This window comes from Spermophilus citellus (genome assembly GCF_964194105.1).
Source record: "Spermophilus citellus genome assembly, chromosome: 4".
NCBI lineage: Eukaryota > Metazoa > Chordata > Mammalia > Rodentia > Sciuridae > Spermophilus > Spermophilus citellus.
Window position 1 is genome coordinate 224,643,317 of NC_138185.1, and position 25,047 is coordinate 224,668,363.

Here is a 25,047-nt window from a genome sequence, read left to right on the forward strand (position 1 = left end):
TCCTATTTTAGGTTATGGTAGCTTGCTTTGAAGTTTTTCAAACTTGGGATGATGAGTATGAGAAGCTTCAGGTGTTGTTGAGAGACATTGTCAAAAGGAAAAGGGAAGAAAATCTGAAGATGGTGTGGCGTATTAACCCTGCTCACAGAAAGCTTCAAGCTCGCCTCGATCAAATGAGAAAATTTAGACGCCAGCACGAGCAACTAAGAGCTGTCATCGTCAGAGTCCTGAGGCCACAGGTGAGGTTTGCATTCTAAAGATTTGTGCCAGGCACGGTGGATCGTGCCTGTAATCCCAGTGCTGGGGAGGCTAAGGCAGGAGGATCACAAGTTCAAGGCCAGCCTCTGCAACTTGGCGAGACCCTGTCTCAAATTTAAAAAATTTTTTTAAAAAGGCCTGGGGATGTGGCTCAGTGGTTAAATGTCCCAGGGTTCAATCTCTGGCATCTAAATAAATAAATAAAGAGCTCTTCATATGCCATCTAAATGCCTGTTGTTGGAAAAAACCCCTGCTTTCTGCTTGGCACTGAATGGTTCTTCCCTGGAGCCCATCTTCTTCATGTTATTGTTGTCTTGAAGAGCAATGGATTATGTATTAAGCATTTCAGTCCAGATTCGTAATGCTCTCCCTCCCTCCCTCCCTCTTTCCCTCCCTCCCTCCTTCCCTCCCTCCCTCCTTCCCTCCTTCCCTCCTTTACCTTGCATGGACCCCAGAGCCAGACGCCTGGCTGTTTTGTTCCTGCTTCACCATTTGTCAGCTGTGTGGCTTGAACACATCACTGCACTGCTTTATCTCAGACTCCTCACCTCTAACATGTGGATGTGATCATATGCCTGAAACTGACTAAAAGAAAACCATGGCTCCTTTTATTTCTAGGTACATGCCTCTTTTGGCTCTTCAAGAGTCACCTGTCATCTCCACCTGTTCTTTTCTTCCATTATAAATGTAATCCAACAATCATATTTTCAGAAAACCTCTATTGTTCAGTTAAAATATGTCATATTTACTTGGCTTTGTCGAGATCTTGTTACAAAATGTATGACTGAAAGTTTAAAAACCTATATTGCTGACTAGTAATTTATGGGTATAACAAAATAAAACTCTTCATTTGATAAATTTTTGTTAAAAATCTTCTAGGTCACGGCAGTTGCACAACAGAATCAAGGGGAGGTTCCTGAGCCCCAGGATATGAAAGTGGCGGAGGTCCTCTTCGACGCTGCGGATGCAAATGCCATCGAGGAAGTCAACCTGGCCTACGAGAACGTCAAGGAAGTGGACGGGCTGGATGTCTCCAAAGAGGGCACCGAGGCCTGGGAGGCTGCGATGAAGAGGTACGACGAGCGGATCGACCGGGTGGAGACCCGTATCACTGCTCGCCTCCGGGACCAGCTGGGCACGGCCAAGAATGCCAACGAGATGTTCAGGATCTTCTCCAGGTTCAACGCACTGTTTGTCAGGCCTCACATCCGTGGGGCCATTCGTGAGTACCAGACCCAGCTGATCCAGCGAGTGAAAGATGACATCGAGTCTCTCCATGACAAGTTCAAGGTCCAGTACCCCCAGAGCCAAGCCTGCAAGATGAGTCACGTCCGTGATTTGCCCCCGGTGTCAGGGTCCATCATCTGGGCTAAGCAGATCGACAGACAGCTCACAGCCTACATGAAGCGAGTGGAGGACGTGCTTGGGAAGGGCTGGGAGAATCACGTGGAGGGCCAGAAGCTGAAGCAGGATGGGGACAGCTTCCGCATGAAGCTCAACACCCAGGAAATCTTCGACGACTGGGCGAGGAAGGTGCAGCAGCGCAACCTGGGCGTCTCTGGCCGCATTTTTACCATTGAAAGTACTCGAGTTCGCGGCCGGACAGGAAATGTCCTCAAGTTGAAAGTGAACTTCCTTCCTGAGATCATCACACTTTCAAAGGAAGTCCGAAACCTCAAGTGGCTCGGCTTCCGGGTTCCCCTGGCCATTGTGAACAAGGCTCATCAAGCAAACCAGCTCTACCCATTTGCCATCTCGCTGATCGAGAGTGTCCGGACCTACGAGCGCACCTGCGAGAAGGTGGAGGAACGGAACACCATCTCGCTCCTGGTGGCTGGCTTGAAGAAGGAGGTGCAGGCTTTGATTGCAGAAGGCATTGCCCTGGTGTGGGAGTCCTACAAACTTGATCCCTACGTGCAGCGCTTGGCAGAGACTGTCTTCAACTTCCAGGAAAAGGTGGCTCTAATTTAGTGCTCGAGTCCTAGCAGTGAATCCCTAGAATGTGTCCTAGTGTCCTAGCTAAGTCAGTTCATGCATCCTCCCACAGAAGATGCAGCCTGGGGCCACCAGAGCCCAGAGGGTGAAGAGCTGATGTCCCCCCTGCTCTGCGTTGGGAATAGGGCTTTCGGAAGACTGATAAGTAACACCCTAAGCTTAGAAACTGAGGGGTGGAGAGGGACAGAGGATGCTGTCAACCAAGAGAGATCAGGGGAGAACGAGTCTAGGTCTGAAATGCTTACATTAAGTCCTTCACTCAGGATGTAGACCTCCTTCCCAGGCTCCAGCTCCCTCAGACAGCTGTAGGCCTCCTGCACCACACTACCACTCATCTGTATGCAGCCACCTTCCTCCTGGGGGTGCAGGAGGGGCTGTTGGTTTCCTTCTCCTGGACTTAGCAACCAGAGGCTGTCCCTCCTGTGAGCAGGAGTAAGAGGGCCTAATGGCACCCCAGGCCTTTCCCTCTAGGAACACGTTGGGATAAGTGTCCTCCTCACCCTGACAGCAAAGATTGGCTCTTTACTGAGAACTACTCAGCCACAGCTTTTGTTAATGAACTGAGAAAAGTGTGTCAACAATAAAGGAATAGAAAAAGTGAATAGAAAATAGGAAAAATAAAAAGTAGAAAAATTAAAATTAAAACATCCGTTTTAATTGTTATTGTCTTCCTGTAGGTGGATGATCTGCTGATCATTGAAGAAAAAATAGACCTGGAAGTGCGTTCCTTGGAAACATGCATGTATGATCATAAGACCTTCTCAGAGATTTTGAACAGAGTCCAGAAAGCCGTGGACGACTTAAACCTGCACTCCTACTCCAATCTGCCCATCTGGGTCAACAAGCTTGACATGGAGGTGAGGGTGGTCAGGGAGAGCACTTTTTATGCTGTTGGTGAGGTGGGAGTGGACCCTGTTCAGTAAGCTCGTCCATCTCACTAAAAAGCTGCTTTCCTTAGAAATGACCAGTGATAGTCCAGTTCCCCCCAGAGTCTTGATTAACTGATGCTAGAGCTCAACTGCGCCTCTACAGGCCAGTACCCATGTCAGCATTGAGCTGACAGCAACAGCGGTCAGGGAAGAGAAAATCTCTTTATTTGCTAGATACTTGGCACTTCCTGCCCGTGTCCTTTCTGCTCTTATGATTTAGACTTTTTTGGTTCTTGGTAGTTCTAGGGATTGAACCCAGGGCCTCAAGTGTGTTCAGCCCTGCCTAAACCACTGAGCCATGCCCCTGGCCCCTGGCCTGTCCTTCCCAGCCCTCAGGCAGCCTTCTCTGATTACCCTGCCACAATCAACTTGGAAACAAACATCTAGCACAAAGCTCCGCTTGCTCCTGGTGCAGAGGTTCTCTGCTCACCCCTGGGGTTAGGGCAAGGGCTGTGCTTCTCTCAGTACTGGATTGGAGAGTCCAGCAGTGGAGTCTTAGGAAGGAGGATTTGGTAGGAGAGGTTAGAGGTTGCACTTGGTCAGTTTCCAGGCTGTATTTTTTCCTTTCTTTGTTTAAATGGGTAGGTCCTTGGCAGTGTATCCATCCACACAGAGGGACACTGTTGGAGGAGAGTTACTGAACCCACAATCCGACAGTGCCCACAGTCCTCACCACACTCTCGGATGGTTGTGTGACCCAAGGCAGAATTAACGAAGGCCTGCAGATGTCTGTTTAAGAAATTTGTTTGTCTAATTCTAAATCTAGAAGATGTCATTCTATTATTGTTTCATATCCAAATTATAGTTTTCCCAGTTTTGTCTTTGAGGCTACCAGGAGAACACGTTTGTGAATTTTCTTTCATGTTAAGTAATCACTAAGACCTTTACTGAATCTGCTGCATGGCACAAGGCCTCTTGTGAGTTGGGAGGATAGAAGTTCAGTTGGTCCAGAGACGCAGCACAGAACCTGAGATGAGCTGTGGGAGGCTGGGAACTTGATAAGTGAGGCCGAGGGTCAGAGGCAGGAGCTTTCCATCTTGGATCCCGACGCCTTCTGATGCGTGTGTCTGTGAGCTGACTTGGAAGAAGCACTGTTCTCTGACACTAACTTCTCTGTAGATTGAGAGAATACTGGGCGTTCGCCTGCAAGCTGGCCTCAGAGCTTGGACCCAGGTCCTTCTTGGACAGGCTGAAGATAAAGCAGAAGTTGACATGGATACAGATGCCCCACAAGCCAGTCACAAGCCTGGTGGAGAGCCCAAGATCAAAGTGAGTACCTCTTGTGGCATCCCGTGTGCAAGTGAGCAAAATAGTCCTCCCCTTGGAGGACCCATGGGGACTGGGGGTGTGGCTCAGAGGCAGAGCGCTTGCTCACACGCAGGGCTCTGGGCTCCGGGCTCCACCCCCAGCACCCAAAGAGGTGGAGGTGCTATGGAAAAGTCCGTCCACAGTAGGGAATCCTGATGGCACCATAACCAGTGACCTAAGTTAACACCACGTGCCCTGTGATGTGTGATCAGAGGGCACTTCACCTCCATGGCCTTTCCCCAGAGTCCTCAGTCTCATTCTAGCCATGAGAAAATGTCCTGCAGTCCCAGACTGAAGGGTCCTGAATATCAAGGAGAAACTAGACAAATGTCACAGGTTGGAAGTGATTGAGAGATGTGACAAGTGTCATGGAGCCATTTGGATCAGGTCCTGGGGACCTGACTGATGTCTGTGCCATAGTCCACAGACTCAAGTCAGCGTTTCTGTCCTCGTGAAGGGTGTTTACATGAGAGAGAGTGGGTGACACTACACAACTTATAAGCCTAAAATAATTTCAAAGAAGGAAGTAATAAGAAAATAGATAAATTGTAAGGTGGGTGTGGTAGTGCACACCTATAATCCCTGCAGCTCAGGAGGCTGAGGCAAAGCAGTGCAAAGCCAGCCTCAGCAACCTAGTGAGGCCCTAATAACTCAGTGAGACCCTGCCTCTAAGTAAAATTTTAAAAAATAATAAATACATAAATTTTAGAAAGGAATCTACACTGGGGACTCTGCCTACCAAGCATTCATGAACTATTCAGAAATTATTCATGAACTGGACACACTCTGCTCACAAGTAGAAGTCTAAATCCAAGTCTTGTGGAAGTACAAACAGCCCAGAGGTTGCCCCTGCAGACGGCATCTCTGTCTGCAAGCTGTCTGTGTTCCCCTTGTGTGAAGGAGTGTCAGCCAGCACTTGGTGAGCTTTCCAGAGACTTGTGCAGTTCTGTTGTTAGAACTCTGCCCACAGACCTTGTCTGCCACTGTGGGAGGTCGCCCTGCAGTTCATAAGCCAGGCACTTATTCTGTGTTTACTGTTGACAATAAAAAGGCTCACAGAATGTAAGCCCAGAAGAATCGCAGGTGCACATGTTGAACTGGGAGAAGCAAAGAGGCTTTTTTATCTTTTTCTTCCCTCCCTTTCCCAAAACCTTAATGCCTGATTTTTTTTTCGCTTTTTAGTATTATAGGTATTCTATGCCTAGAGCATACATTTATTTTTTATTTTTTAGTTGTAGTTGGACACAATACTTTTGTCTATTTTTATGTAGTGCTGAGGATCAAACCCAGGGCCCCGCACATGTTAGGGGAGCACTCTGCCACTGAGCCCCAGCCCCAGCCCCCTGGAGCATACTGTTTAAAGTACTCAGTCACAGAGGAACAATGAGTATGTCTAAGCCAATAAATTATCTGAAGTGGGAAAATTACCTAGTTTGAGTTGGAATTCTGGAAGAGCCTAGAGCACTGACAGGTGGCACAGGTTAGTTCAGCTTGGTAAACCAGAGTTCCTGTCGTGTATGGCTGGCAGCCAGCACCCACCTGCTCTCCCTGCATCAGGGCCTTGGCTTCTTGGGCTTCAGATGGCCATATCAACAGAGGTCAGGGACATCAAGTCTCAGGGTGCTCAATTAAGCATTGGCTGTGTATTCGATATCCAGGCACTAGGAACCGTGAGGAGGTAGAGCAGTGCCTGCCTTCGACTGTGTGAGTGGGGGGCCTGAACCACTGAGCTACAGCCCCAGTTCTCATGCATTATTCATTTGTTTGTTTTTGGTATTGGGGATTGAACCCAGGGTTGCTTTACCACTGATCCCTTTTTTTTATTTTGAGACAGGGTCTCACTAAGTAGTTGAGACTGGCCTCAACTTGCGATCCTCCTGCCCCAGCCTCCTGGGTTGTTGGGATTACAAGCGTGCACCACTGCACCACACTTGCCTTTACCTTATGATATAAGTGGTAAGGGCGTACATCATAAACGTGAAATTACACAAGGTCCTCTAATAAAGTGACAGACTTGGTTGTTCAGACTGAAGTAGTATAATAATTTAGAGAAAGTTAAGATTCAAAACAATCTTGAATATATTTATTGAAATATAGTGCTGAATAAATAATGAGACCTTTCTTTTACAGAATGTTGTTCATGAGCTAAGAATAACCAATCAGGTAATCTATTTGAATCCGCCAATTGAAGAATGCAGATACAAGCTCTATCAGGAAATGTTTGCATGGAAGATGGTTGTGCTGTCCCTCCCCAGGATCCAGAGTCAGAGATACCAGGTCAGCCTTCTGGGGTCTTGGAGCGTGTGCCCTCTGAACAGGGTTCTCCTAGGGGCGGGGTGCTGTGACACTGCTCTTTGTGTCTTTCCGGATCCTTAGGGAGCCCTAGAGGAGGCTTTGTACGACTTCAACGAAGACACTTGGCACTGGTGGCTAGGTCTTGGCTGTCTCTCCATGAATGGCCTTCCATGAGTGTCTTTGGAACCTCAGTAACCGCTGCTTCTCTGTTGTCCCCACTTTTTATTAGAGAAATGTTCAAACATGCAGAAGTAGCAGGAGTTGTGAGCTCCCACCATCCAGATTTACTTATCAACTTGTGACCAATTTTATTTCATTTATATTTCCTTCCCTACCTTCCCACTCCTATCAGATTATTTTAAAGTAAATTCCAGATGTGACATACTCTTATTAGTGTACTGCTAGAACCAAATGAAAACTTAAAACACCATTTAGTCCCTGGCCTCTGGCCAATGTTACTTCTAAATAGGACCAGTGGTTTTCAAGTAAAAAGATTCCACAACTACAGCAGACTCTTCTAAAACTTAGTGATCCTATTGAGAACTTACCTCTTTCCTTGGCTTCGACATCAACTTAGTTCTTTAGGATGTTCAAGTAGTTAACTGATATAGTTTGAAATTTTGTCAGTGGTTAGCCGAAAACTTGGCAATGTCCAGCTAATCAGAGCCAAGCTGTGCGTGCTGGCCCTGCCCCTCAAGGAGTCTACCTGTGATCTTTAGGATCCTTCTTGTTGTGCTTCTGGGTTTAAGTAGCTGCAGTTCTATTTGCATTGTTCTCTTGTTTGTCTCCAAACTTGACACACTGAAGTCAGCCCTCTTCAGTGCACTAGCTCCTGTTTCCTTTCCCTGGGTTCTTCCCTCTATTGGAGTCTTCCTGTCACATGAAGTACATATCACAAGTCACAGCAGGGTCAACCCCGTTGTCCTGTGGCCTTCTGGTTCTGGGAGTTCTACTGCATACTGCTTGGCTTCACTTGTGGCTTGTTGCTCAGGTGGGCGTGCACTACGAGTTGACTGAGGAGGAGAAGTTCTACCGCAATGCTTTAACGCGCATGCCCGACGGCCCTGTCGCCCTGGAGGAGTCCTACTCTGCTGTCATGGGCATCGTGACTGAGGTCGAGCAGTACGTTAAGGTAGGAGGCCTTTCTGGACTTCACCTACTTATGCTCTAGAGTCTTCCAAGACTCTTCAGAGTAGGAGACACAGAGTGTAGAGCTGAAGGATCTCAACAGTCCCTAATGTGGGACAATAGGTAACATTTACTAATTTTAAAGCAAAAAGTAAAACTGGGACAAGTACTTTTCGGTTTTTCGGTTTTAACTGTGATGTTCAAGAACAGTAAATTTTATTCTTTTTTTGATATCAAAGTTCTGAGCATGTGAAATGTGAGTTTTTCTAATGCTGAGAACATGTGGGTCTTTTTAATGGAATGTGGAGGGACTGTCTCGTCATTCTGGACGACGGAGCGGTAGTGTTTGACCTCACTCTTCATGCAGGTCTGGCTCCAGTATCAGTGCCTATGGGACATGCAGGCTGAGAACATCTACAACAGGCTGGGCGAAGATCTCAACAAGTGGCAAGCCCTCTTGGTCCAGATAAGGAAGGCCAGGGGGACCTTTGACAATGCAGAAACCAAGAAGGAGTTTGGACCAGTGGTTATAGATTATGGCAAGGTGAGCTCGGGGTGTTCTTGACAGTGCCGGGATACCTGGGAATCAGCACTGCTGTTCAACTGCTGACCTGCTGCTGTGTGCTGCTTCACCCCAGGTGCAGTCTAAGGTGAACTTGAAGTACGACTCCTGGCATAAAGAGGTTCTGAGCAAATTTGGGCAGATGCTGGGCTCAAACATGACCGAATTCCATTCCCAGATCTCAAAGGTGAGGAGGTAGATTCTGCATGTAACTAGGCTGCTGGGGGTCTTGGCCAGGGGTAAATGCAGCTCTCTCTCTGAACAGTCTCGCCAAGAGCTGGAGCAGCACTCCGTGGACACCGCCAGCACCTCTGACGCAGTGACCTTCATCACCTACGTGCAGTCTTTGAAGCGGAAGATCAAGCAATTTGAGAAGCAAGTGGAGGTGAGCTCTGAAGATAGTTAACTTCTCGAGCAAAGACACTAGTTGAGTTTGAGTTTTGTAATGTTTTGCCTTCCGGGGGCACGTTCTGACTTGACTCTTAAAGCACATTTTTTTACATATGGTCCATACACTGTCCTGTCCTAACCACCTGATGTGCTTGTTAAAATACATTGCTGAGGCCACCACCCTGGGAGTCTGCATTTTTAAAAGTTCTGCAGGTGATTCCCATGCACACAGGGTTTGAGAACAACTGGACTTTTGTTTGTTTTTTTCTCTTCAATTTGCTACAGTTGCTTTCAAGTCACTAGACTCGAATATCCTTTCTAGATTCTGGAATGGAGTGAGGCTCAGCCCCTGTCTGCTCTCATGTCCTGTTCAGGCCCTCTGGGTACAACTAGGTGCAGTAACTAGTCAGCCATGTTGGACTCCCAGGGCATGCTGCCCTCTGACCACAGTAATCAGGCTGGAAGGTTGTACAAGAACAAGTGTCGTGATCTTTTATGCTCTCTAGCTCAAAATGTCTTCTCTTCTCTGTGATGGGACTCTGACAGTAGTTTCTCTTACTGTAGAAGGCAAAAAAATCACTTTGTCTTTTAACTTTCAAAGCTCTACCGCAATGGTCAGCGCCTGCTGGAAAAGCAAAGGTTTCAGTTCCCACCTTCCTGGCTCTATATCGACAACATCGAGGGAGAGTGGGGAGCCTTCAATGACATTATGCGGCGGAAGGACTCTGCCATCCAGCAGCAGGTGGCAAACCTGCAGATGAAGATCGTGCAGGAGGACCGGGCTGTGGAGAGCCGCACCACCGACCTACTGACAGACTGGGAGAAGACCAAGCCAGTCACAGTGAGCCTCACCAGGCCATGCTGACCACCAGCATGATCTGGAGAACTTTCTTTCAGATTTAGAAAGCCTTGCTGTGTGTTAGCTTGCCAGTACCAGAGAAATTTTCCCCCTTTTTGTAACAAAAAAGCAATACTTGCAGCCAGGCATGGTGGCATGCACCTGTAGGCCCTCTGCTTGGGAGGCTGGGTTAGGGGATGGCCTGAGCCCAGGAGCTCAAAGCAGCCTGAGCAACCTAGCAAGATGCCCCTCTCAAAAACACAATAATCCCAGTGGCCTGGGAGGCTGAGGGGAGGAGGTTTACATGTTTGAGACTAGACTCAGCAACTTAGCAAGGCCCCAAGTAACTTAGCAAGACCATGTCTCAAAATAAATGAAAAAGGGATGTGGCTCAGTGGTTAAGCACCTCGGGTTTATTTCCTGGTACCAAACAAAACAAAACTGGGGTGTAGTGCAGTGGAAGAGTGCTTGCCTAGTGTGCATAAAAAACCAATACTTGTAGATGGTGAGTAAAAAGCCAACTTGGGCCTCTCATTACCCAGAGACACCATCATTTAAATCAGGGTATAGTCTTGAGAGCTAAAGATTTTCTGTTTTTAAATTAGTCTTTTCCTTTAGGCATGCTCAAAAATCAGAATTTGGGCCTGGTGTGGTGATGCACACCTGTAATTCGAGTAGCTTGGGAGGCTGAGGCAGGAGGATCACAAGTTCAAGGCCAGCTTCAGCAACTTAGCAAGGCCCTAAGCAACTTTGTGAGACCAAGTCTCTAAATAAAAAATAAAAAGGCTGTGGATGTGGTAAAGCACCCCCGGGTTCAATCCCTAGTACTAAAAATAAATAAATCAGACCTTGGTTTCTGTAAAGGGGATGTGCCTCACAGTGCCGTCAGGCAGTGTGTGCCGTGGGGAGGCAGGTTCTGTTGCTGTCCACACGCCTGCACTCCATCATCCCAGTGTTTACTGAGCACCAAGGCTCCAGGCTTCGTCCTAGCAGCAAGGGTGTAGCAGTAGTGAAAGGGACAGGAGCCTCCACGCTCCTGTCGGGGAGAGGTAATAATGATGAACAAGAAAAGCATGTCCCTTGAGGCAGGTGCTGGCCAGGGTGACAGAGGGTGCCAGTGGCTCCTGCTGTGTCTGGGACGGAGATGGTGAAGGGAGGCCTGAAGGAGGGGCAGTGGCAGTTGTGCTCATGCAAAGGTGACAGAAAGTAGATGATGGCATTTCTGGCTTATTGGGGTAGAATTCAGTGTTTTGCTTATCTAGATGTACAGATGAGCATAGGGAAAAAAGGAAAGGAAGTTAAGATATCCAGAATGCTCCTCTGGTTTAGAGGCCTGGTGTGCAGCTGGGCCCTTGCAGGTTCTACTTTGAGTCTCAGAGGACCTGCTCTCACTGAGGCCAGCACTGCTCATTACATTGTTCTCTGTGGATCACCTCAGCTTGGGGAAGTGCCAGGAATGTGGTGGAGTTAAGTTCGAGGTGGGATTCTCCTCTGGTAGAAAACCGATAGTTTCTGCACTTGTCCTTTGTGTCTGTCTGTGAGTTAATGGGTTCAGACAGGAAATCTTTAACTGTGTTGTTCGTGGGGAACCAGGCCCGTCTCCTGCCACTCTAGTTTTCTTCATGGGGAACAATGGTTTGTCAGAGAAAGCCAGGCCTTGGCTTCGAGAGCTGTGCCTGAGCACGCCTAGCCAGCGGCCCCTGTCCTCCCTCCGCCTCCCAGGCACTGGTGTACACTCACAGCCAGTCCTGTGCACAGGCCCACATGGACGATTGTTGAGTGCGTACCCCTGTGCGCGCGCGTTCAGTCAGGAATTCCCAGGAGCTCAGTAGGCCCTCGCGTAAGCCACAGCTTTCCTCTCCCAAAGATTCCTTGTGCTCTGGCTTCTCTTAGGGCAACCTTCGCCCAGAGGAGGCGCTGCAGGCTCTGACCATATACGAGGGGAAGTTTGGCAGGCTGAAGGACGACAGGGAAAAGTGCGCCAAGGCCAAGGAGGCGCTGGAGCTGACCGACAGTGGGCTCCTCAGCGGCAGCGAGGAGCGCGTGCAGGTACCAACCACGGAGCTAGCTGGGGTTCCGCTCCGCCCGGCTCTGCCACTGAACCCCTGCCAGAGTCTGGTGTGATTTCCTTTTTCTTTGTTAGTTGTGAGCTGTTTGCTCTTTCCACCATTTGACTGTTTTGCTATTCTTAATCATAGGTGGCTTTAGAGGAATTACAGGACCTCAAAGGCGTTTGGTCAGAGCTATCTAAGGTCTGGGAGCAAATCGATCAGATGAAGGAGCAGCCCTGGGTCTCAGTACAGCCTCGGAAGGTAGGTCTTATCAAAGTAGCTGCTTGGTGTGTGCCTTTGTAGTATCAGTTACAGACTTCATTTAGGAACCTTGCAAGCAAGTAACTAGAGTTCATAAGATGTCACTTAATGTCCTATGTGTCATTCACATTATTCACATTATTCACGTTATTATTGTAAAGCTTATTTCAAATCCATTTTTAAATATTTCACCATTTAAAGAAATGTCAGCAATTAAATATCATCGTGTGTCTCTTCTGACAGCTTCGACAAAATTTAGATGGCCTGCTGAACCAGCTGAAGAGCTTCCCCGCACGCCTGCGGCAGTACGCCTCCTACGAGTTTGTTCAGAGGCTGCTGAAAGGCTACATGAAGGTAGGCCAGAGAGCCACGGGCAGTGGGTGGCCACCAGAAGCACACCCGCCCAGCACCGTGTTCGCTCCCCGTGTAGGTGAACATGCTGGTGATCGAGCTGAAATCTGAAGCACTGAAAGACCGCCACTGGAAGCAGCTGATGAAGAGGCTGCATGTGAATTGGGTGGTTTCCGAGCTGACCCTTGGCCAAATCTGGGACGTCGATTTGCAGAAAAACGAAGCTATTGTCAAGGATGTACTGCTGGTGGCACAGGGAGAAATGGCCCTGGAAGAATTTTTGAAGCAGGTCAGTAACAGGATTGGATGTGTTCAGGCTATTGTGTAGACTTGAGCATTGAAACGAAACCTTGTCACCTGTGATCCCTTACATCCCCATAACCCTTGTCCCTGGGCAGTTAGACCAGTGACATTCTGATAACATGCCTTTTCCTGGTTTCAATTTAGATAAGAGAAGTGTGGAATACTTATGAACTCGACTTGGTCAACTATCAGAACAAGTGTCGCCTGATTCGAGGATGGGATGACCTATTCAACAAGGTCAAGGAGCACATCAACAGTGTGTCTGCCATGAAACTCTCTCCATATTACAAGGTATAGTTGCTGGGGAGACCTGCTCCCTGGGCAGAGCTCTGTGCCTCCATTGCTGTACTTCTGCACTGACGAGGTGCCTGCTTTTTAAAACATCAGTCAGATGGCTTTTCTGGGATCCCAGTCTTCATTTTTCAGTGAGTTTTCTCAGATCCATGAGTGAAAAGCTCAGCAGATGAGCTTTGCCCTTTTGTGTACCTGCCAGGTTTTCGAAGAGGATGCCCTGAGCTGGGAAGACAAGTTGAACCGGATCATGGCTCTCTTTGACGTGTGGATTGATGTGCAGAGGCGATGGGTCTACCTGGAAGGCATCTTCACAGGCAGCGCGGACATCAAACACCTGTTACCCGTGGAAACCCAGCGTTTCCAGAGGTACGACCTCTAACCGGGGCCAGGTGTTGGTAGGGGCTGGAAAGCACCCTCCATAGAGGCTGACACATGTGTTGTCTTTTAACTTTGTCCATAGCATCAGCACGGAATTCTTGGCGCTGATGAAAAAAGTGTCCAAGTCTCCCCTTGTTATGGATGTTCTGAACATCCAGGGAGTGCAGCGTTCTCTGGAAAGGCTGGCAGACCTGCTAGGAAAGATCCAGAAAGCACTGGGAGAGTACCTGGAAAGAGAGCGATCCTCTTTCCCCAGGTAAGGTGCTTGCTTTGACTCAGGCTGAAATGGAGTGGGTTTCAGTTGTGCTTTTCCTTCTGGGCTTGAGTGTTGTCAGTTTTGTTAGCCAGTAGTCCTCGAATGAACACCGTTCAGCTTACATGCAGTGACTTCTAGTGGCACTCTCAATCCAGTCTCTTCCTCGGCTCTGTCAGGCTTCACAGGGGCTCTCATTTCCCCTCGGGGCAGCTTGCATCCCTCCGAGGACTCTAATTGTTTCTAAGTGGTGGTTCTTTTTTATGAACAATTTTCTTACAATGACTAGAGCAGCTTTTTTTTAAAAAATGACTTGATGAAGTAAGGGTAAATGGCATTGAATTATTTCTTAAATCTTACTGAATAAATGCATATATCTTTTGTTGAGGGCTAAAAGAAGTTGGGATATAATCTGAATTCAAGCTGGAGATTTTTCTACTAGTAGCCACATCTCCTTTGTCTTCCTACAATTTGAAACTTTTCCTAACTTTTGTACAAATAATAATAGCCACTTAAATGCTATTTAATTTTAGGTTCTATTTTGTGGGTGATGAAGATTTGCTTGAAATCATTGGAAATAGCAAGAATGTAGCTAAACTACAAAAACACTTCAAGAAGATGTTTGCTGGAGTTTCAAGCATCATCCTCAATGAAGATAACTCTGTGGTCCTGGGCATTTCATCCCGAGAAGGAGAAGAGGTAGGACAATTTACATTTCAGATTTAGAAAACTGCTTTCGTATCTTTGCACATCCTAATTCGTATTTTTTCTTTTTAATTTTAGGTTATGTTTAAAACTCCTGTGTCCATCACAGAACATCCCAAAATCAATGAGTGGCTCACACTGGTGGAAAAGGAAATGAGAGTCACCCTGGCTAAACTTCTTGCTGAATCTGTTACAGAAGTAGAGATTTTTGGTAAAGCAACATCAATTGATCCAAATACCTACATCACATGGATTGATAAATATCAGGTAAACTGTGGATGAAAGCGCTGCCTGACTTTACAGGTGACCCTTTGGAAGCCAAAGGCTGGGGTGGGAGGATCACTTGAGCCCATGGACTCTGCCAGCCTGAGCAAAAAGCAAGACCTTCTCTCAAAAAAACAAACCGAGGGCTGGGGTTGTGGCTCAGTGGCAGAGCACTCACCTTGTATTAAAAAAAAAAAAAAAACTGACCCTGTGGACCTGTGTCGTGTTTCTGCCAGGCCCAGCTTGTGGTGCTGTCGGCCCAGATTGCCTGGTCTGAAAATGTGGAGAGTGCCCTGAGCAACGTTGGAGGCGGTGGGGACGCTGCACCCCTACACTCTGTGCTGAGCAACGTGGAGGCCACCCTCAATGTGCTGGCAGACTCGGTCCTCATGGAGCAGCCCCCGCTCCGGAGGCGGAAGCTGGAGCACTTGGTGAGTCTCGAGCCTGGCCCTTCCTCACCTCTATGCCCTCACACCTCAACCCACATTGGCAAAAGAGGCCACACCTAGGACACATTCCTGTCAGTGTCACAAAAAAGTGGAGGACATGTTCCTGCTCTCCGGGGGTCTTTGGCTCTGTGCTCCTGTTGAGCTGTACTCCAGGGTCAGATGACTGCAGGCAGGAGAGCATCCTGGCCTTGGTCAGATGTCACTCCTCCTCATGTCCTCTTAGAAGTGGCCAAGACAGTGCTGGGCGCCTCAGTGTGGGAGCTCCCAGGCTCTGAGCCCAGCAGGTGGGCCCCACTCTTGGGCAGACATGAGAAAGCCGCTCCCCTGCCCCGTGTTATGCCAGTTGCAGTTTTTATGTATCGGCATGGGTGCTGTTGTTTGTTGTTTCTTTGTTTTGCTCTAGCTCTCAATTCTGTGTCACAAGAGGTTTTGCTATTGTCTCTGGAGGTGAACTTGAGTTTTGTTGTATTTACCAAGAGCCACTGTAACTGGACATAGAATCCCAATTTAAATTTAGCAAATAATCCAGAGAATGCTTGGTTTGAGTGTTACTTTATCTTATGCCAAATGTTTATTTTCTCAGATAACAGAGTTGGTTCACCAGAGAGATGTCACCAGGTCTTTGATAAAAAGCAAGATTGACAACGCCAAATCTTTTGAATGGCTCAGCCAGATGCGATTTTACTTTGACCCTAAGCAAACCGATGTGTTACAGCAGTTGTCAATTCAAATGGCAAATGCCAAATTTAACTATGGCTTTGAGTACCTGGGTGTTCAGGACAAGCTGGTCCAGACCCCTCTCACTGATCGCTGCTACTTGACGATGACACAAGCCTTGGAGGCCAGGCTGGGGGGTTCCCCATTTGGTAAGTTACTCCATAAACCTGGATAGAAAGAATCATGTGGTAGACATAATTTTAAAAGGCTAAGCTAGGGATTTGGATATATTTCTTAATTACACAGTTGGTACATTCTGAAAACTTAAATTTGTTTGCCTTTGTTGTATCTGCTTTTACTTTTAAAGTGAATTGCTTTGCCAGGCATGGTAGCACACACCTATAACCCCAGCAATTTGGGAGGCTGAGGCAAGAGAATCACAAATTCAAAGCCTGCCTAGGCAAACTTAAAAAGGGCTTGGGATGTAGCTCAGTGGTGCCCCCAGTTCAAGCCTAATACCACCAAAACAACAACAACAAAAAAGTTAGTTTTTACTCTTCTCTTAAAGTTATATTCCCATTAAGTAGCAGATTCAAGTACTCAACTACTTTTCTTCAAATAATAGGTCCTGCTGGAACTGGGAAAACAGAGTCTGTCAAGGCTTTGGGCCATCAACTTGGACGGTTTGTTTTAGTTTTCAACTGCGATGAAACCTTTGACTTCCAGGTGAGAAGCTTTATCAGATCCACCTAAAATCAGATGTCCTGAAGGGGTCACATGGGAACACTGAATCTGGCTTCTCAGAGCCACCAGCCTTGCAACTCAGTGTGATTTTTTTATGGTTTTCCGAGTCCAATAGGGACAGGTATTGTTTCAGTGTTGGAGGAATCCAACTGTGCTTTGAAGTTGATTTCTAACTTCATGTTCTCAAAGTTAAATGTTTGTCATTTGTCCAGAAATGCTAAGCTCCTGTGTCTGGAAATAAACATTATTATGTGTGAGAAACAAAAAGTAGTAGAACAAAAATATCTGCTTTGTCAGTGGGAGCTTTTGGGCACAGGAGGAGAACTTGGTCCACCTGCACGGTGGTCATGCTGTCTGTAGGTGCTGGCCCCTTTCCTCAGTGAGACTCGGACCTCACCCTCAACCACCTCAGTAAGCGGCTGAGACTCTGGTTTTCAGGAATGCCTGACCTGCCCAATGCTGGACCAGTCTCCAGAGCCAGTATTCTATGTAAAGCCCACGCTGAGACCAGGATGTCTTGGATACCACTACCATGGGCTGCAGGGCTTAGCCAACAGGGGCCATTCTTCTCACCAAGATCGAGGCTCTGGCAGCTTTGGCTCCTGGCGAGGCCCCTCCTGGTGTGCAGACAGACACCCTCCCAATGGAACCTCAGTCTTTCCTCTGGTGCACACAGAAAGAGAGAGTTTACGTATCTCCATCCTCTTATGAGAACGGCAGTCCTAACTGGGCACAGTGGCACATGTGTGTAATCCCAGCAACTCAGGAGGCTGAGGCAGGAGGATGGCAAGCTTGAGACCAGCCTGGGAACATAGTGAGACCCTGTCTTAAAATTAAAGGCTAAGTGGTAGAGCATCCCTGAGTTCAGTCACCAGTATCACAAAAATTAACTACTTTCAGAAAGCCTGAGTCTCTGAGTACAGCCACACTGGGGTGCACTGGGCAGTCCACGGCAGAAGTTTCACCTTCTCTCTTGCCCTCCATTTCAGGCAATGGGACGGATCTTTGTGGGGCTTTGCCAGGTGGGCGCCTGGGGCTGCTTTGACGAGTTTAACCGCCTGGAGGAGCGAATGCTCTCTGCAGTGTCCCAGCAGGTGCAGTGCATCCAGGAAGCACTGCGGGAGCACTCCAACCCCAACTATGACAAGAGTAAGACGCCTCCTTTTAAAAACCACTCTGAGCAGGTAGAGGGAATTCTGACGTGAGCTGATCTGTGCGTGAGAACGCCCTTCAGGCCCTGTCGTGCACCAAGGCCAGAGACCAAGGGGACAGAGCCGTGGCTCTGTGTCAGTGGCTCGTGGCCACTGCTGGAGCTGGGCACATCCCACCCACACTTATGCCCTGCAGCAGGGCTTCCTCTGCCAGGCCAGGGCCTGAACTTTCCCACACGGCATTTGCCACAGGAACCCTCGGTTTGCCTCCTGCCCACATCCCAGGGAGCCAGGTCCCCAGCTCCTGTGGGCCCACGTTGTGCCATCTGATCTGCCATCAGGCCCACTGTCGGGGTCAGATGTTGAAAGAAACATGTCAAAATTGGGTGGGCGTGAGTTTCCCTACCGAGGTCCACAGGCTGTTTTGTTTCCTGTTATTCAACAATAGTGGTAACTTGTCTTACAAAGAATTCCCAGACCTCCTAAATTACACACAGGAGTGTCAAAGCAGTCCTTACGTCTGTGTCAATACTCATGAGTAAACAATCCTGAGTGGTTCGGGAGTAGGAAGGGGGGCTGGGTTGTGTGTACTACTCAGGGGCCCTAGGAAGAGATGGTCCTTGTGCTGTAGCCACCAGGCATGCGAGAGCATGGACACATTCCCTTCTGTACTGCATTTCCATTCCCAAGCTGTCCTGCTGCCACTGGTGTCATGGTGCACGAACAGGCCAGGAGTTCCCTGCCTTGGGTGTCTGCATGCCACTCGTGTGTGCCTGGCGTGTACAAATGGGTCTCCCTGAGGACGGGTGGGCTGCCGTGGGGAAGCCAGAGCAGCCCTTCTCCAAGCCTGCATCTGGCTCCCCAGGATGCTGGGCTTTGGGCTCCGAGGCCCCAACAGAATGGGTGCCCTGTCATCTTAGGGACTGTTTTGCAGTGCTGGGGACCTGCCCATTTTTAGAGAACTTTCCACAGGTTTTTCGGTGTTAAAAGTGTTAATGGCATCATCTGATTCCAGCCTCTGCCCCCATCACTTGTGAGCTGCTGAACAAGCAAGTCAAAGTGAGCCCAGACATGGCCATCTTCATCACCATGAACCCTGGCTACGCAGGCCGCTCCAACCTCCCCGACAACCTCAAGAAGCTGTTCCGGAGCTTGGCCATGACCAAGCCTGACCGGCAGCTGATCGCCCAGGTCATGCTGTACTCACAGGGCTTCCGCACCGCCGAAGTTCTCGCCAACAAAATTGTCCCCTTCTTTAAGTGAGTAGCCCAGAGAACCACACACACGTTCCAGCCTGTGCCCACGTAGCCCTGGAATTTCTGTCTGTATTTGTGGCACATCTTTAAAGTATTTGCCTCTGATTCCCTGGCCCTTAATACTGTGATTGCTTGAAGTGTACTGCTTTTCAAGAAAATCTCTCTTTCTTTCTTAGATTATGCGATGAGCAGCTCTCTTCTCAGAGCCACTATGACTTTGGTCTTCGGGCTTTGAAGAGTGTGCTGGTGAGTGCAGGCAACGTGAAGAGGGAGAGAATTCAGAAGATAAAGAGGGAGAAAGAGGAACGAGGGGAAGCCGTCGATGAAGGAGAAATTGCTGAAAATCTACCTGAACAAGAGGTTTGTACACAAATCCTTCTGACCTCTCAGACTTCGTGTCTCTTAAGTCCTGACTCGCGCGCTCTTGTGACTCACATGTCAGGATGGGTGGGGTGGACTGATTGACAGAGTTGAAGGAACATACTTCCCCACGCCCCTCCCACAGATCCTGATACAGAGTGTCTGTGAGACCATGGTGCCCAAGCTGGTGGCAGAGGACATCCCGCTGCTCTTCAGCCTCCTGTCGGACGTGTTCCCTGGCGTCCAGTACCACCGGGGTGAGATGACTGCCCTTCGCGAGGAGCTGAAGAAAGTGTGTCAGGAGATGTACCTGACATACGGCGATGGAGAAGAAGTTGGTGGAATGTGGGTTGAAAAGGTACAGGGCTGTTGGCTGTGTGCTCTCAGGGTACAGGGAGGCGCTCCCCCAGGGCCTGTTCAAGATAGCAAACCTGGAAATTTCCTTTATGTGGTATGGTTAATTCCCTAAAAACGTGGACAAAGACATGATTTTAATGGAAATTTGCTTAAGCCAGTAAAACTCCTACTCACAGGATTTTCCAGTAGTAGCTTAACAGCTTCAGTCGCTGAGGAGTACATGACTATGTTCCGTATTGGTTTCTTCTCTTCCTCTTCGTGTTGTGTATGCAAGTTGTATGTGTTGCCCTGAGAAACGCTGTACTGAATTAAACCATGGCTGTGGCTGGGGAGGGGTCTCACGAAGAGTTGCCCAGGCAGGCATGGAACTTGGAACCCTCCTGCCTTTTTGTCCGAACAGCTGGGGTTATAGGTGTGGCCGCCACCTGGCCTTGTTGTCCTTGGGGGATCTACTGTGCGATTGTTGAGGAGCCTGGAGGACCTCCCACAGTTAAGAAAGGTCCGTGTGGATGTGGTCTATTTGGCTTCCTTCAGTTGAAGAGCTCTAGTACTTGCCGTTAAGGATCCATATGATACATTTCTTGCTCACTATCATGAGCAGTGACTGAAGCATGTCCTGTCCTTCCCTGGGGTGGTCACTGTGCTGGTCTCTGACCCTGCAGGTTCTCCAGCTCTATCAGATCACCCAGATAAATCACGGCCTGATGATGGTGGGGCCCTCAGGAAGTGGTAAGAGCATGGCCTGGCGGGTGCTGCTGAAGGCTCTGGAGAGGCTGGAGGGAGTGGAGGGCGTGGCCCACATCATCGACCCCAAGGCCATCAGCAAAGACCACCTCTACGGAACCCTGGACCCAAACACCAGGGAGTGGACAGACGGGCTCTTCACACATGTGCTCAGGAAGTACGTTGGCTTGGTCTGGTTTGCATTCCAGGGAATAGGCCCACGCACTGTTCTCAGTGTCGCCTCTAGAGGGGACTTGTTTGCCCAGCCAAGCTCTGAACAAGTTCAGCTCACTTCAGAATCCGTGGTGGGGTGAGCATTTGTAAACGGGAAAACCCCCTCCAGTCAATAGCCGTTTAAAACCCTTCCCTCTCAGGATCATAGACAATGTGCGGGGCGAGCTGCAGAAGCGCCAGTGGATCGTCTTTGATGGTGACGTGGACCCTGAGTGGGTGGAGAACCTGAACTCGGTGCTGGATGACAACAAGCTCCTGACCCTGCCGAATGGAGAGCGCCTCAGCCTGCCACCCAACGTGAGTAGCCTTCCTGGGCACAGCCGCAGGGCGCGCACCCCAAGGTGCAGCTGTGGGCCGCAGGCTGCACGTGAGGCGTGCCTGTGTGCAGAGCTAGAGGCCAGCTGCAGCTGGAGAGTAGGGAATGGAGAGCTCCTGGAGTGACCTGGAAGCCCTGTGCGGCTTCACTGCAGTTTATGGGCCTCACTCTTCTGTTTTGTTAGTTCTCTTCCACAATGCCTAGTTCCACATTCAGCCTTGTCGTAGGCACATGTGGGGTTCAGTACTGTCTGCTCAGCTGTCCATTGAGGGCTTGGAACTTGGCCCTTCCAGATAAGCTGCTGAGAAGGTGTACCATGGCTGTCACTAGGGGTGGTGTGGAGGAGTCTGCTAAAGGGACAGATGAGGGTGTGAGGGACTGCATCCAGGCTGACTTCACGGTGTACGGCCTTAGTCCTTACAGGGAGGCTCAGGACTGGTGTGGTTATCCTCCCTAAGCCAGGCCATGCGGCCTTGGCTCAGTCTGTGTACACTGTCCTGATGTGACAGAGGTTGGTCTTCTGTAAGGCCACGTAGCGCTAGGGTCAAGGCTCTGAAACTAGGTGCCTGGTCAGAATCTCAACCCATTTACTAGCAGTGGTGGCTGGGCAGGTCACCCAGCCCTTGTGTGCATGGGGTAGTGACATTCCTGCCTCCTGGTCTGTGTGGGCCAACCCCTGGGTGGGATGAGCGCCCAGTGCCTGCTCACTGTGCATGGCACTCCTGGAGAATCACTGCCTCTTTTCCACCAAGAGCTCCTGGACAGGGAGTTGTAGGTATTGTGGTCTGATCTGCCCTTTCCCGGCCCAGTTTTTTGTGGAGAGAAGGTTGGGTGTGAATTATGGCAGTGTGAATTGCAGGTAGACATTTTTAAAGTAAGTGAAAAAAAATTAAATAAATCATCTGGTTCAGTTTCTGTGTGGGTAAAAGAATTATGATGTCCGTATTTCCACCACATGTGTCCTTAAATCTGCTTCACCTTGTCTCTGAAGGTGCGAATCATGTTTGAGGTTCAGGACCTGAAGTACGCAACCCTGGCCACTGTGTCGCGCTGCGGCATGGTCTGGTTCAGTGAGGACGTCCTGAGCACGGACATGATCTTCAACAACTTCCTGGCCCGCTTGCGCAGCATCCCTCTGGACGAAGGGGAGGACGAGGCACAGCGTCGGCGCAAGGGCAAAGAGGATGAGGGGGAGGAGGCTGCCTCCCCCATGCTGCAGGTAAAGGGCTGCACGCCCCAGCTCCACTCAGGCCGCAGGTTGGTTGGGGGTGGTGACCTCGGAGCACAGTGAGGTAGGTGGTCGCTCCCAGTGCTTCCACTTACGCAGAATCAGGTCTGACTTACACCAGCTTCTGAGGAAGCCCCTCTGTATCAGCTGCAAAAACTAAAAGATGTTTAGGGAGAAGCTAAAGACCCTTCAGTTTTCCTCTTTTCTCTGCACATTGTGGAAAGACTGCCCCTTTCCATGTCCAGTGGTGAAAACCACGTTTCCAGGAAGCAGGGCTTTGGGAACTGCTGGGGCCAAGGAATGCATGCTGGTCATGGGCATGTCCCCAAAGTCATGTGACCCTCTCCCAGGGCCCAGGTTACAGGTGAAACTCCCAGCGACTTGAGCTGGTGGCCAAGCTTCCTTCCCCCTCCTGCAGATCCAGAGGGACGCGGCGACCATCATGCAGCCCTACTTCACCTCCAACGGCCTGGTCACCAAGGCACTGGAGCACGCCTTCCAGCTCGAGCACATCATGGACCTGACCCGCCTGCGCTGCCTGGGCTCGCTCTTCTCCATGCTGCACCAGGCCTGCCGCAACGTGGCGCAGTACAACGCCAACCACCCCGACTTCCCCATGCAGATCGAGCAGCTGGAGCGCTACATCCAGGTGGGGGGCGGGTCACAATGGCTGGAGGGCCCCAGCCCAAAACATTGCCTCTCGGGTGCGTTGTTTCCAGGCCAGGATCAGGCTTCCATGAGGGCTGGGAAGTGTCTGCGCCGTGGTCCTAGGAGTATCACAGTTAACTGTGCTCACAGCGCCTATCTTTCTGTACTGTCATTAATGAAGGTTTAATTCTTTCGATAGCGATACCTGGTGTATGCCATTCTCTGGTCCTTGTCTGGAGACAGCCGACTGAAAATGAGAGCAGAGCTGGGTGAATACATCAGGAGAATCACGACCGTGCCCCTGCCCACCGCGCCCAACATACCCATCATTGATTATGAGGTGAGCAAAGGAGATTTCCCTGCATTCTTGCTGTGTGGGCTCAGTCCATCCCTGAACAGCCTGCATGGGTTTCATGTCACCTTGTCATGGCATACAAGCACTTTATCCTCTCAGTGTCACCAGGTACAAAGGAGTGCAGGTTAACATGGTCCTTTTTTCCTTTTTCCTTTTTTTTTTTTTTTTTTTTTTGGTACCAGGGATTGAACCCAGAGGCACTTAACCACTGAACCACATTCCCAACCTTTTTCATTTTGAGACAGCGTCCCACTAAGTTGCTTACTGCCTTGCTGAGTTGCTGAGGCTGGCCTTGAACTTGTCCCTATTTTGAGCGTTCTGCTTTTGTAAAAGTGGGCAGTCTTATTGGGAAAAGGTATGCTGGCTGCGGAGTGACTTGTACCCCTGTCCCTGTACAGGTGTCCATCAGTGGAGAGTGGTCCCCATGGCAGGCCAAGGTGCCTCAGATCGAAGTGGAGACACACAAGGTGGCGGCCCCTGACGTCGTTGTGCCAACTCTGGACACCGTCCGTCATGAGGCCCTCCTCTACACTTGGCTGGCCGAACATAAGCCGCTGGTCCTTTGTGGCCCTCCTGGGTCTGGCAAGACCATGACACTCTTCAGTGCCCTCCGGGCCTTGCCTGACATGGAGGTATTACACCAGGAGGCAGGCACCAAGAGTTGTAGGGGCTGGGATGTGGGCACGGTCACATGACCTCATTTGTCCTCCCTTCCAAAGGTCGTGGGCCTTAACTTCTCCAGCGCAACCACTCCAGAGCTCCTGCTGAAGACATTTGACCACTACTGCGAGTACAGGCGCACACCCAATGGGGTCGTTTTGGCTCCTGTGCAGCTTGGAAAGTGGCTGGTACTGTTCTGTGACGAAATCAACTTGCCAGATATGGATAAATACGGGACACAGAGGGTCATATCCTTCATCAGACAGGTCTGTCCCCGCCCACGGCCCCTCTTCCCCTCTGCATTTCTGCTTCGCATGCTGCTCTGACATATTTCATGCCCTTTCCTCAGATGGTGGAGCATGGAGGCTTTTACCGCACCTCAGATCAAACATGGGTGAAGCTGGAGAGAATCCAATTTGTGGGGGCTTGTAATCCACCCACCGACCCTGGAAGAAAGCCCCTCTCACACAGGTAACGCCACTCTGGCTGCTTGCACACCAGTTCCTGGAGGCCCATAAATGTGGCCCGACAAAACTTTGGCTTGGATTGTAAAGGTGACAAGGTGGCATGCCACAGCTTCCTCCAGGTCGCTGGCTCTGTGCTGGAGCTGCTGGAGGCATGGTACAGATGCAGTCACCAGGACTGGGCTACAGCTCAGTGGTGGGGCCCTTGCCTAGTGCATGCAAGCCTGGATTCAGCCCCCAACACCCCACAAAAAACTGCTTCGACCTTCTGGGTGGTGACGAGCTGCCCTACACCATCTGTAGGACAGAGACAAGGCTGAAATCAGCCTGAATTTTCCATCTTGGCTTGATTCTTTGTAAAGTCTTTTGTGCCAACCGGGGTGTGTTGGACCCCAACCCAAGCAGCATGCGCCCTGCCTCAGTCACCTGCCACTTGAGCGGAGGTGCTGAGCCTCGCCTTCCCTGCGCAGGTTCTTACGGCACGTGCCTGTCGTGTATGTGGATTACCCGGGGCCTGCCTCCCTGACACAGATCTATGGCACCTTCAACCGCGCCATGCTGAGGCTCATCCCTTCCCTGCGGACCTACGCGGAGCCGCTCACTGCTGCCATGGTGGAGTTCTACACCATGTCCCAGGTAGGTGGAGTCTGCTCCTCCAAGTCTTTCGTAGTTGAAGAACCTGGAACAACTGGGCTTTGTTCAGAGCTCTGGGTGAGCCAGCAGACCCTGTGCAAGGTCAGGCATCAAAACCATCCTACGCAGGTACTGAGGTGGCTGACGCATTCCTGCCTGGCCCATCGTGAAAGTGGCTGTGCCAAGGTTTCTGGAAGGGTCTGTCCACTTTTAACCACACGTCTGCTTGTAACTGAATGTTGTGACTGT

At 49.7% G+C, this 25,047-nt stretch overlaps 1 protein-coding gene across 2 annotated transcripts in view; it reads left to right on the plus strand.

Annotated features, from left to right (window-relative positions):
* Positions 1–25,047, plus strand: part of DYNC1H1 (dynein cytoplasmic 1 heavy chain 1) — a 65,459-nt gene that overhangs the window by 15,984 nt on the left and 24,428 nt on the right. For both annotated transcript variants that reach the window (XM_081293423.1, XM_081293424.1), the window contains exons 7-41: positions 12–239; positions 1,138–2,214; positions 2,931–3,110; positions 4,302–4,451; positions 6,621–6,767; positions 7,777–7,917; positions 8,281–8,457; positions 8,552–8,662; positions 8,741–8,860; positions 9,467–9,706; positions 11,597–11,752; positions 11,902–12,015; positions 12,259–12,369; positions 12,446–12,655; positions 12,814–12,960; positions 13,163–13,329; positions 13,424–13,597; positions 14,128–14,293; positions 14,378–14,566; positions 14,800–14,994; positions 15,596–15,878; positions 16,295–16,395; positions 17,403–17,562; positions 18,580–18,823; positions 18,997–19,180; positions 19,326–19,538; positions 20,200–20,438; positions 20,635–20,791; positions 21,802–22,029; positions 22,457–22,687; positions 22,886–23,026; positions 23,440–23,673; positions 23,761–23,967; positions 24,051–24,172; positions 24,636–24,801. In XM_081293423.1, the coding sequence (XP_081149549.1) occupies positions 12–239; positions 1,138–2,214; positions 2,931–3,110; positions 4,302–4,451; positions 6,621–6,767; positions 7,777–7,917; positions 8,281–8,457; positions 8,552–8,662; positions 8,741–8,860; positions 9,467–9,706; positions 11,597–11,752; positions 11,902–12,015; positions 12,259–12,369; positions 12,446–12,655; positions 12,814–12,960; positions 13,163–13,329; positions 13,424–13,597; positions 14,128–14,293; positions 14,378–14,566; positions 14,800–14,994; positions 15,596–15,878; positions 16,295–16,395; positions 17,403–17,562; positions 18,580–18,823; positions 18,997–19,180; positions 19,326–19,538; positions 20,200–20,438; positions 20,635–20,791; positions 21,802–22,029; positions 22,457–22,687; positions 22,886–23,026; positions 23,440–23,673; positions 23,761–23,967; positions 24,051–24,172; positions 24,636–24,801 (7,110 nt within the window). The remainder of the gene's footprint in view (positions 1–11; positions 240–1,137; positions 2,215–2,930; positions 3,111–4,301; positions 4,452–6,620; positions 6,768–7,776; positions 7,918–8,280; positions 8,458–8,551; positions 8,663–8,740; positions 8,861–9,466; positions 9,707–11,596; positions 11,753–11,901; positions 12,016–12,258; positions 12,370–12,445; positions 12,656–12,813; positions 12,961–13,162; positions 13,330–13,423; positions 13,598–14,127; positions 14,294–14,377; positions 14,567–14,799; positions 14,995–15,595; positions 15,879–16,294; positions 16,396–17,402; positions 17,563–18,579; positions 18,824–18,996; positions 19,181–19,325; positions 19,539–20,199; positions 20,439–20,634; positions 20,792–21,801; positions 22,030–22,456; positions 22,688–22,885; positions 23,027–23,439; positions 23,674–23,760; positions 23,968–24,050; positions 24,173–24,635; positions 24,802–25,047) is intronic.